This window comes from Gigantopelta aegis, unplaced genomic scaffold (genome assembly GCF_016097555.1).
Source record: "Gigantopelta aegis isolate Gae_Host unplaced genomic scaffold, Gae_host_genome ctg6402_pilon_pilon, whole genome shotgun sequence".
Taxonomy (NCBI): Eukaryota; Metazoa; Mollusca; class Gastropoda; order Neomphalida; family Peltospiridae; genus Gigantopelta; species Gigantopelta aegis.
In genome coordinates, this window is record NW_024535013.1 from 1 (window position 1) to 11,417 (window position 11,417).

The following is an 11,417-nucleotide window of genomic DNA, read 5'->3' on the forward strand; positions in this document are numbered from 1 at the left end:
TCTCACAGTTTGTCTTCATACCTTTCTGTGCAAGAAAAGTCTTCAATCAACATTAAAGCTACTTCTACCACTCATATTCATCGACTGCCAAGTTTCTTGACTTGATTTTCCATCCAAACCCCAACTAAAAAGGGCTGTATCAGCTAAACGACCCTCAATTTCCTGTTTCCATAGTTGTATCCTGCAAAACCATTCAGTGTCTTCTGCTTTTAAATCATAGTTGTACTGTCCTTCAAAGCCTGAAATAGATGATACCGGTTAATGGCAGTATATAATTATATATATACCTTGTTGTTGGAGTAATTGTTGTTGCTGTTGCAAAGGAGCTGTTCATAAGGAGACATTTGGTACTGTGCTGAATGAAGCGATAATTCATCAATTGGCGGTAGTAGTCATATTGGAAGGCATAGAACTTTGATCATAAGAGGACTGCATTTTTCTCGGTGTGCGTTATTATGAGCCCCACCCTAATTAATTTAAAATTATAGGCGTGGCCCAAAAGTAAGCTTATGTGGTGAAATGTTATTGGTCTAACATAATTATGTATTTTTGTTGACATGTAATTGACTGTTAATTTTCATTCTTATAAGTTCTCGATATTGTAGTTTTACTACTGATACAGATATAGGATGAGAGGAAGATATGGAAGAAGAGGCGGAGGAGGGAACCTTGGATTAATGCTGTTAGTATTTCAGCTGGTTAACTTCATTCAATATTTATCATCACGCAATGAATTCATTCCTACAACTCTCATACTGCTGGAATCAATATTGTAGCATTTATCAGACCCGAACTCAATGTTAGTCAATTACGACGCTATCTCCATTGGCCAAGTATTAGTGAGAGTTGTATTAGTGTACAAACTGTATGGTTTCAGCATCAATGGAATCGACTCATTTTAGCTCCATTTGTTCATGCTGATTCTTGGCATCTTTACTATAATATGGCCTCCTTTATGTGGAAATCAAGAACATTAGAGAAACATTATGGCAGCCTTTATTTTGGGTTATATAATAGCTGTCTTCTCAATACTGACTAGTATTGTGTAATGTGGGTCCATTAACTATCTCTTAGCAGAGGTATTAATGTATTCTCTTATGTTACTACATGTGCTGTTGGATTCTCTGGTGTTATTTTTGCAATAAAGGTTTTGACAACACATCTTCAACCAAATGGAATGACCTATGTGTTCATGTTCCCAATTCCCACTAAATTAGCTGTGTGGGCAGAACTTATTTTAATCTCTGTTCTCTTTCCAAATGTTTCATTCGTTGGTCATCTTGCTGGTATTCTGGTTGGATTAGCTTATGTTTCTGGACCATTAAAACAAATTATGGATTTACCAATAAATATGTTGTCAGGTAAAGGAACAGCTACATAATAATAATATAATATTATATATGACATTCTTACCTCATTCATTTTTAGGGAATACTTTTCATAATTTTGGAAGACGTTTCATATCATTATACTGTACGTCCTTCAGGTTAGTCAATAACCAATTCAAGAGAGTGGAATTAAATTTGTAGAACCAATTGACAATCTAATAATGAATATTTTCTTTATATTGATATAGGTACTCATAGTAGAAGAATGAAGATGAAAGTGATGAACAAGTTCAGAAGCAATAAGAAGAAGCTGGGCAGATAGATATAATTACAATTCTTCTCGTCCACCACCTTACAATCCTGAATATGAAGATACTATCAGATCTCGTGGTAGACATTATGAATCGTATGAAGAAGATAGCTTGCCATCAGCTCCTCCTATTGATGATATAGTTGAGGAGAGAGAAATGTCTATGGAAGATATTCGAGCTGCTAGACTGAGGAGGTTATCTGGTGATACTATCAGTACAAGAAGACGTCCAAATTACTAACCCTTTGTTCCATGCATTAAAAACCTTTTGTCAATTTACGCATATAATTTGTATGGGAGTTTCTTGAATTGTTATCATTTAATATTGAATAGTTTCCATGGTTCTAGTACACAAAGGTGAGTCCAGCTTGGGTCAGCAGAGTACCAAATTTTAACACATTATTAATTTTAAATAAAAAAAAAAAAACTATTTTTCTAATAACAGTCAAATTTGTATTAAAATTAATGATAAGGAATGATTTAATTCACACAACAAACAGCAAATTGATTCAAAATCTGTAAATGACATTTTAAAGAAGATCAGACTCTTTCATACATCAATCACCACTTCTCTCTAGAATACAATACAACATGTTCACTTTTAGTATGTACATTTCAATTGTACTTAACAAATCAATTATAATTAATAATTTTAGCTTCATGACTAATATAAATGATGATAGCAATTTATTTCAGTCTGTTTATATAATATTATTAACTTTAATTATAGAGCTGAGAGATCACGTATGTATGCATGTACTAGGAGGCCTATGCTAGTCCCATTTCTTCAAGGACACCTTGTGTACTTCTGGGATTCTCTGTTTCCTATGAAATAAAACACATATAGGCACACAAAAAAGAAAAGAAAAAGACAGAGGATTATGAGAATCCGAGAAGTTAACACAAATTCATTTACAAATACTACATTAACAATAATAGCACTACATTTAAGGGACTTACCTCTTGAAGCATATCTTGAGCTGTTACAGCACGAATAATGTTCTTTTTACTTGTTTCTTGAATCTCTCCACCCACCAGTAGCTCATCTAGAATATAATAGGCCTAGAAGAGTTAAATATTATAACACGCCTTTAGTATTTGTTCAAATTACTTTCTCAAAGTTAAAGATGATGTCCAATTCACATACCTACAAAAGTGAACAAAATAGATATAGATTGGTTAAGAGGTGAGTTAACATACACTGCCAAAGTATTTGTCTAATAATTCAACATATCTGTGAATAATTTCCAGCGTAATTAATTCATTATCATCAGCTTCAACAGCAACACAGAAATAAAGACTGGCATATCTAAAAGAAAGAAACAAACAATTAAATTATGACACACACCCACACAAATATACCTTTTATATACAATTTTAAATTCGCGATATTCTAAGATATTGCACATTTTTGATCTGCGGGAGAGAATTGTAGAAATGAGTTCTCGAGACATTTTTTTCTTGTCTTTCTGACTGTAGGCATTGTACCACTTTTGAAGGCGGAGCTTGCCCTGACGACTGAACAATAACATGAACTGGATCTATTATAGGAGATTAGTTGATCAAACGGTCAAAATTGAAATGTCATAATATATAAAAAGCTTACCATCTCTTTGTTGAACTTGTAGGGTGTGGTCAAGTATTCAAGAATTTACGGAGCTTTTCTATGCGAAATATATTGGAGGCGAGTTTGCACAAATGGCTAGGTTTGGGTTATACAATAGGATTTCTGTCAACATGGATGGGTTTTAATAACTGTTTCTACTGATATATTTTTTTTCTTGGCAGCAAGTATGCAATTACAAATGATGAGAAGCAACCAGTTCAAAAAAAGAGTGGATGATGGAAGCCACATCAATGCAGAGAGAATTGGACTTATCTACTAGTGAATATCCATCAAAGACAATCTTAACATATATTACAAACTACTACTGAAGGAGCTCAATATTCCTCATCGTAAAGGGTCCAGAACAGATTTTAATCATGTGATTCTCCTTAGTAACTTGCTCCCTCATATTCATAATATATCTCGTATGACCCACACCCTCAAAGAGAACATTCCTTGACTACATATCCCCTGTTGGTCTCCCTGTTATCTTTACTGATATGTTAGTAGGAACTACCTTGGAAAATTGGTCATGGGACTATGTGAAAAAGAGATGGGGTAATCATGTCTTTCATAATACAAGACAAGGCAACTATTCCAATAAAGTTAACAAATATGGCAAACATTATGTACATAGAGTGTCTGTAAGATTGGCAGATTTTATTGATGTAGTTACTGGAGTTCGGGAACCAAAAAACAAGAGAAAGGATTATATATTACAAAACAGAAGATAATTCCACCTGAAGTAATGGACGAGGAATTCTATTACCCACCATTTTACCCGGGAAAACACAAAAAACTGTTTTTTTGGAGCCAACTGGATGGTATGCTATTGTGTGATATCTATCCATCCATTATTCATCCATTCATCCATCCATGCATTGTCATCCATTCATCCATTTAAATTAATATAATGCTATATCATATAGGATAGGAGCAGCTGGTACATTTACTCAGGGACACATTGATAGTAAAGATAACTTTGTTTATCAACTAATTGGCAGAAAGAGGTGGACCATATACCCACCAACAGATTACAAGTACCTTTATTACATTAAAGACAAAGGTTCACTTGAATGGAGTCAAGTATTAAATAGTCCTGGAAAACCAGATTTAATAACGTTTCCACTTTATAAGAAAACTCATCCTATGCAGTTTTGTTATGGGGCCTGGTGAGGTACTGTATCTACCTCGAGGATGGACTCATTTCGTGGAAAATTTAACTCCATCATTGATGCTTAATGTGTGGCGGAGGGGACCAGCTGGTATAACTGAATTATGGATTAAACAGAATAGAGAGGAGATTAAACGATTGTGCTTATAACAGAGATATGCATATAGAAGAATTGAACTCTGTTTTTTACTGAAAATACTTCAATATTGTTCTCAAGCATAAATCACTTATAATAACAGTTTGTTTTTTTTATTTAAAAAAACACCAATTAATTATTAGTTATTTTTGTTAATTGAATCTATTAATAGCACCCACATTATTTTTGTAACTGGAGGCGTGGTGATTGCTTGTCATTTAGTTTAAGATGTCCACCTTCTTCTCGTTGTTCCTTCATGTAAATCTCTTCCTTATAATAATCTTTACGCTAAAATTACCGTGTCTCGATGGCGCCAATAATGGACCTGATCTCTCCTCTTCCCATCATCGCAGAAAACATATTGGATACTTAAATCACAAAGACCTTAAATTAGGCCGTACTCGTTTCACTTGCAGAAATGTTCAATTGATGCTGAGAAAGAAACAAGAGCTCACAAAAATGATATCACACCGAATGAGTAATCTCATTGTAAATGGTTTACACAGCCGAGATCCAGCTGAGTTGAAGTCACCATTAGTTAATAAAGAGACTGATTTAAAAGTGAAAATATTAAAACTTTATCAGGCAGAGTTGAATGCCAGCGAAGAAGCCTTGCATATTGCTCTTGTTGGTCTAAACAGGACCCTCTCTAGTGATTATCGGTCGCTAGATATTATTAGGTTTAGTTGTGAAGCCAGACTAGCAGAGATGCAAACAGCTGCATTAATAGTGGAGGGTAACCACAACGATGTACTCAAACTAGTGAGCGAAGCAAAAATGGCACCTGAACATCTTAATTCTTCGCAGGGTCATCACAAATTAATGAATGACATTCTGGCAGAGATTTCTCACGCTGCAGATAAGTTGGAAAAACAATTGAGAGAAGATATATTTAGTGATTTGGTCCAAGGAAAAGGACCAGTGCATCAAGGAGCAGAAATTGAGACTGTTGTCAAGTTAGGCAGTAATATTGGACATTACAAAGATCCTTTAGATCAGGGTAGTGAGCACCAAGTGACTTTAGTAGATTCTTTAAATAACCAGTACACCCTCTCACGCCCACGTGATCTCACTGTATTAATTGATGATCCCAATCTTGTAAAGGACATTGTAATATTACTGGTTTGTGTGTTTCGTTGTTAGGTGCTGTGTGTTGCTTGTTGGGCCTTCCGCCATTATTTGGGTATGGAGTGGCAGGTATGATATTGGGACCAGCTGGATATAATATTGTGAAAGTAAGATATTGTAAATTAATTTTAGGAATTTGTTTTCCATTTATAGTCAGTTGTACAAGTTGAAACTATAGGTGAATTTGGTGCTGTTTTCATTATATTTATGGCAGGTCTGGAGTTCTCACTCGACAAACTTAAAAAGGTGATAATATTACCTTTTATGGAAATAATTGTATTATGTCTTTTTTGTTAGGTTTTTTTCGTTTCTCTATGTACTGTTGGATTGCTCCTGTTAGTATGTATTGTACTCACACTTATAATAGGAGTACCTCTTGGTATGAAAGTGAGGCAATGCTTTTTGTTTGCTGCTAGTCTCTCTTTGTCAAGTGCTACCATAATGAATCACCTTATTGAAGGTATAATGTGACATTCTATTGACAATTCAATGATTACTGTAATGCTATATTGTATTGAATGGAATGTGAATCTCTCTCTCTCTCTCTCTCTCTCTCATGTAGTCATTAATAGTAGTAGAAGAAAAGTTCATAGTATACAAGATATTGAGGCTACTGGTATACGTCAGACATCAATAGAGGGTATGTATATAATATTATAGCATTAGAAAGTTCATTGTGCTGTGTTGAACAAGATTTTGGGTGATACAATATTATAACTTCATTTTATAATACCAAACAGAACATATATCATTACTTCTCTCTTCTTTATATTAGAATCTGAATCAAATTTAGTCGCCTCATTACAAGGTATTATGGTCATACAGGATATACAAATGGCGTCTTGGTAGCACTAATGCCCTTCTTTGCCTCATCATCAATCGAGTTTTTCCTTCACTGCATACCTCATCAATGCAGCAAAACTTGTACAGGTACATTACTAGGATTCATACCTATGTCTATATGCAGTATGGGTATGAGGCTAAGTACCTGACTTTCTTTATCCTTTAGATATTGTTGGGATTTTTTCTTTTGTTGGTACTGACTCATTTTCTTGCCCACCGTGCTCTTGAACCAGCCTTCAAAATTCTCTCAGTAGTGAAGAATAAAGGAGAGACATTGCTTTTAGGCTCTCTCACTATTTGTTTCCTTCTTTTAGCAGTAAGTCCTATAACAACATACACATAACAGTAAAGTATGAAAAAATTAAGAATTAAGAAATATTATGTATGTATATTAAGAGTTGATCAGATGATCCTAAATAGTGTTAGTTGCTAGTTTTGTAGCTGAAAACATTCAAGTATATTTACTAAAATATTGTTGTGTTCCTCTTTGTTTTATAGGCTTCCATATTTCTTGGTGCATCTCTTGAGCTAGGTTGTTTTCTTGCTGGGATGGCTATTACAACACAAGGTAGTCTTACTGTAGAACAGGTAATACTAACTCAATTAATAAATAAATATTTATTAATTGATGCATAGATTAAAAAACTTATTGAACCGATTAGAGAATTATTTGCAGCAATTTTCTTTGCATCTGTAGGTAAGTCTGCCTTTGAACAATGACAGGAAATTTTTTCTCTCTCTCTCTCTCTAGGTTTTCATGTCTTTCCTACTTTTCTTCTCTCTGAATTTTTTACTATTTTTTCTGTCACCTTTTGTGTAGTCCTTTTTAAAGTGAGTCAATATTAAGTGACCCCTAGTAATTACTGGGAATATTACCAATCATCTTTAATATCAACATATTCTATTACTCATGTACACATATACAGCTATCAATCAATTTTACTTTGATTGGCTATTTCACTGGATATTGTCGTCAATTGACGTGGTTATCAGCATTATCAATGGCTCAAGTCAGTGAGTTCTCATTTGTATTATGCAGTAGAGCACGTCGTCTGAGAATCATTACACGGGAGGTAAATGAAACTAAGCATTATCTTCATATAAACAAAGCCACTTTTAATAACATTTATATACCAGAGGAAGTCCCCATCAGTTATATAACTAGTCTTCTAGGAGTTCTCCATACTAATAAGGCTGTTTAATGTATAGTTCCTAATTTAGGAGGTAGGGGTCACACAATGCATGCCCTTTTCATGATCCTTTTACATAACTTCATTGACAGGCTAATGGCAAAATAATTAGACTAATTGACTATTACTGTCTTCACTTTTTAAAGAGGATCACTAATGTCCTCATGATAAATAGAAGTTATAACTTGAGACAAACCTTCTCCTATCTCTATAATTTTTATATTTCTTCTAGACGTATTTGGTTTTACTTAGTGTAACAGCACTAAGTTTAATTCTTTCTCCCATCCTTTGGAGATTGCCTCGCCTTTTATCAGCAGTCAGTAGACCTCGGTCTCTCACACGTACTAGTGCACCACTAGTACAATGTTTTGATTACACAAGGACATTACTTCAGAGAAGATTTTTGCCACAATCAAAACCAAATACTTAGATTTATTATTAGAGTGATGGCACTATTATAGAATTAAGGCAACAAATCTTTATTATAATAACAATAAAACTGTTAAGTTCAAAACATTATGGTATCAATTTTACATAATTTACAATATTAGACAATTAATTATGGTCACTTTAATTTAGCATTTTTAAGGTTGTGCATATATGTAGTACAACATGGTGTGTTTTTTATCAATGAATTTATTAGTTGAGGAAGAGAGGGCAAGAGGACAAGACAACTGCACTTTATTGGAGGGTTTGGGGACAAGTTAACTCATCCAAATACTTTGAACAATTTGGAAGATTGCTGGAATGAATAAAATAAAAATGTGCATTAGTAGGAAGGTACCTCTATAGTAGTACCTACAATAGCTACCATTAGTAAGCTCTAGACTAGTGAACATCAGTACTTACCACAGTGACCTAGGATAGCTACCATTAGTAAGCTCTAGACTAGTGAACATCAATACTTACCAAAGTGACCTACGTTACCTATCATTAGTAAGCTCTAGACTGGTGAACATCAAAACTTACCACAGTGACCTAGGATAGCTACCATTAGTAAACTCTAGACTAGAGAACATCAAAACTTACCACAGTGACCTAGGATAGCTACCATTAGTAAACTCTAGACTAGCAAACATCAATACTTACCACAGTGACCTACGTCAACCATTAGACTAATGAACATCAGTACTTACCACAGTGACCTAGGATAGCTATCATTAATATAATAAACATTGTCATTTCCATAGACAACTATTATGGCACCCACAAGAGACAACACCCTTAACAGGTGTGGACAAGAAGACAACACAGTATACTATTAACACAATAGTGTCACTTTTGTTGATAAACTATGACTGCCTTACAACAACACACAACATATCGGCTGTTTAATACAAGTCATTTCCCATCTATAGTTCATATACTTGGTTAGTAAACTGTACAAGTTATATAATTTATGATAAATTTATCTTAATGATGTAATTTTGAAACTTATCTATTATCATAAACATTTAAATAAATACAGTAAACACAGGTAATATAATTAGTTTACATTTCTCAAAATGGAAGGGCCACTCTTAACGTCAGACTATTTTTTTACAACAAACATTATTATTCCCCCACTTTATCACATAATACTACTTACCGGATCCACAAACAACAAAGATGATGAATGCCAAAAGATAGGGGCCAAGAGGACTCTTCTCTTCAGCTCCTTTCTATAAAGACAGTGTTTAACTTAATACATCATAGACTGAACTCACCAAACTCTTAACTACATTGCCTCTGTGGTTGACATTCTGGCTGTGTTTCTGACTGGCCAATCTCATTCTCTGTTTAGAAGGCATCTTCAAATAATTTTATTCAGTGTATCGAATAAAAGAAAGAGAAATGAAGACTGTGTTAAACAGACACTTCGAAAAAGGCCACAAGACCTCAGACTGAACGTAAATACAAGACAAAGGACTGTACTTTGGACCACCCTATAGGATGTGGTTACAATAATTATATTGAAAAGTCACACGACTTCTTTAATTAAAGTATTTACGGTCTAATAATTATTACAATTATTAATGGCCAAATCAGACTCAGTGAGGTGGCAAGCCAGTAGTGATGGAGAGGAGGAAGAAAGGGTATTGATTTCAGACAATGAAGTTGATGATACAGATCTTCCTGAATTATTAGACGAGCTCAGTAGCTCTCATACATCACACATTACATGCTATCTCTTAACTCTTGTCTCTTTTTCTATCATTGGTGGTTTTTTATTTGGATACGATACAGCTGTTATTTCTGGTGCATTGTTGGTGTTAGATCAAGATTACCACTACACATTGACAACAATACAGAAAGAACTTCTAGTCAGTATCACTATTGCTGCTGCAGCCGTTGGTACAATATTTGGAGGTTCTTGCAATGAATATCTTGGAAGAAAATACACCATTATGATAGCATCTATAATTTTTACTATTGGAGCAGTAGTTATGGTGTCTGCACCTATTAATGTGTTTGGGCTGGGGAATTATTCTTGTAGGACGTTTCATAGTGGGTTTAGGAATAGGTAGGTGATAATGATGACATATAATGGTTGGGCAATTGTTATGTATGTACAAGAGATTGGTTGATTAATGCACATTTTAATGACACATACATCATTCTACTGTGCAGGTTAGCTAGTATGACGGTCCCAATGTATTTAGCTGAATGTTCACCAATAAATCTCCGAGGAAGACTAACTGTCCTTGACAATATGGCCGTTACATGTGGTCAGTTTGTAGCTGGAATCATTGATTTTGCCTTTAGCTATACGAGACAAGGTTGGAGGTACATGTTAGGATTGGCTGCTATTCCTTCATTAATAAGATTGGTAGCTTTTATATTTCTTCCTGAAAGTCCACGTTGGTTGGTAGGAAAAGGAAAGACAACAAAAGCAAAAACTAATACTAAGAAAGGTTAAACTATACAAGTTTGTGCTTACAAAATTATATCAATTTAGTTAAGAGGGAAGAAAGCAAGTGAAGCGTCTATTGAAAAAGAACTGCAAGAGATATATGCTGACTTGCAGCAAACAGCTAAGCAGAATGAGAAAAGTGAATGCACTATTTTTCATTGGTCATCTCATATGTTGTCCCACTTTAGATCTCTTTGTCAAACTATGGATTATGCTGACCCATCGACATCTACTGATGGCACTTGTTGTTGGCTGTGGACTCCAAGCCATTCAGCAACTATCTGGCATTAATACTGTCATGTAAGAAGTAGTGAACAAACTGAACAGTTCTTATATATACTACTACTTAATATTAAAAATACACACTAAATTAGACTCTAATTCCAGATACAGTCTTAAAACTTTGCCACTTACTAGATCAATACATTCTTAATTTAATTCAATTTTTTTTTCATGTTTAGGTACTACTCACCTACTATCTTAAAAATGGCTGGAGTTGATAATGATCATTTAGCAATAGGACTTGGAGGTGTCATTGCATTTGGTAACTTTATATTCACTCTAATAGGTGTGTATTGTGTAGAGAAGGTGGGCCGTCGTAAATTGGCATTGGCCAGTCTCATTGGAATTATTTTCAGTCTTTCATTACTTGCCATAGCATTTTACTTAGCTAGTACCACCACTCAGCCCACCTGTCCAACAGAACAATGCTCATTACAGCACTGTGATGATTGTGTCATTACAGACAATTGTTTTTACTGTTTATTTCCCTCTAATGGAACATATGGTCAAAGGGATACAAGTGGATA

At 34.4% G+C, this 11,417-nt stretch overlaps 4 protein-coding genes across 4 annotated transcripts; 3 read left to right on the forward strand and 1 right to left on the reverse strand.

Annotated features, from left to right (window-relative positions):
* Positions 1-776: 776 nt before the first annotated feature.
* LOC121366621 (rhomboid-related protein 4-like) lies at positions 777-1,650 on the forward strand (the record flags this gene model as incomplete). Its single annotated transcript, XM_041490992.1, is given in 4 exon segments — positions 777-1,003; positions 1,005-1,098; positions 1,101-1,361; positions 1,577-1,650. Coding segments are annotated over 4 exon segments (656 nt in total), but the record flags the coding sequence as incomplete, so codon positions are not given.
* Positions 1,651-2,406: 756 nt separating this feature from the next.
* On the reverse strand, positions 2,407-4,473 carry LOC121366622 (AP-1 complex subunit sigma-2-like). The gene is made up of 6 exons (XM_041490994.1): positions 4,435-4,473; positions 3,001-3,179; positions 2,839-2,947; positions 2,750-2,785; positions 2,599-2,700; positions 2,407-2,463 (listed from the first exon to the last, which is right to left on the reverse strand). Exons 1-6 carry the CDS (start codon positions 4,471-4,473, stop codon positions 2,407-2,409), a joined length of 522 nt encoding a protein of 173 aa, XP_041346928.1.
* A 540-nt stretch (positions 4,474-5,013) lies between these two features.
* On the forward strand, positions 5,014-9,602 carry LOC121366623 (transmembrane and coiled-coil domain-containing protein 3-like). Its single transcript, XM_041490995.1, is given in 8 exon segments — positions 5,014-5,694; positions 5,697-5,789; positions 5,836-5,928; positions 7,162-7,222; positions 7,277-7,339; positions 7,519-7,598; positions 7,948-8,056; positions 9,526-9,602. Coding segments are annotated over 8 exon segments (1,257 nt in total).
* Positions 9,603-9,730: 128 nt separating this feature from the next.
* On the forward strand, positions 9,731-10,614 carry LOC121366624 (proton myo-inositol cotransporter-like). Its single transcript, XM_041490996.1, is given in 3 exon segments — positions 9,731-10,156; positions 10,158-10,222; positions 10,326-10,614. Coding segments are annotated over 3 exon segments (780 nt in total).
* Positions 10,615-11,417: the final 803 nt, after the last annotated feature.

What these genes read in the sequence shown, in the direction of transcription:
- LOC121366622 (XM_041490994.1), bottom strand. Translation starts at nt 4,473, where the DNA reads ATGGAGTTAAATTTTCCACGAAATGAGTCCATCCTCGAG. An exon ending in GAAATGAGTCCATCCTCGAG is followed by an intron (nt 3,180 to 4,434) that starts GTAGATACAGTA and finishes CTCCTATAATAG; the next exon opens with ATCCAGTTCATGTTATTGTT. An exon ending in TAGACAAATACTTTGGCAGT is followed by an intron (nt 2,786 to 2,838) that starts GTATGTTAACTC and finishes TCACTTTTGTAG; the next exon opens with GTATGTGAATTGGACATCAT.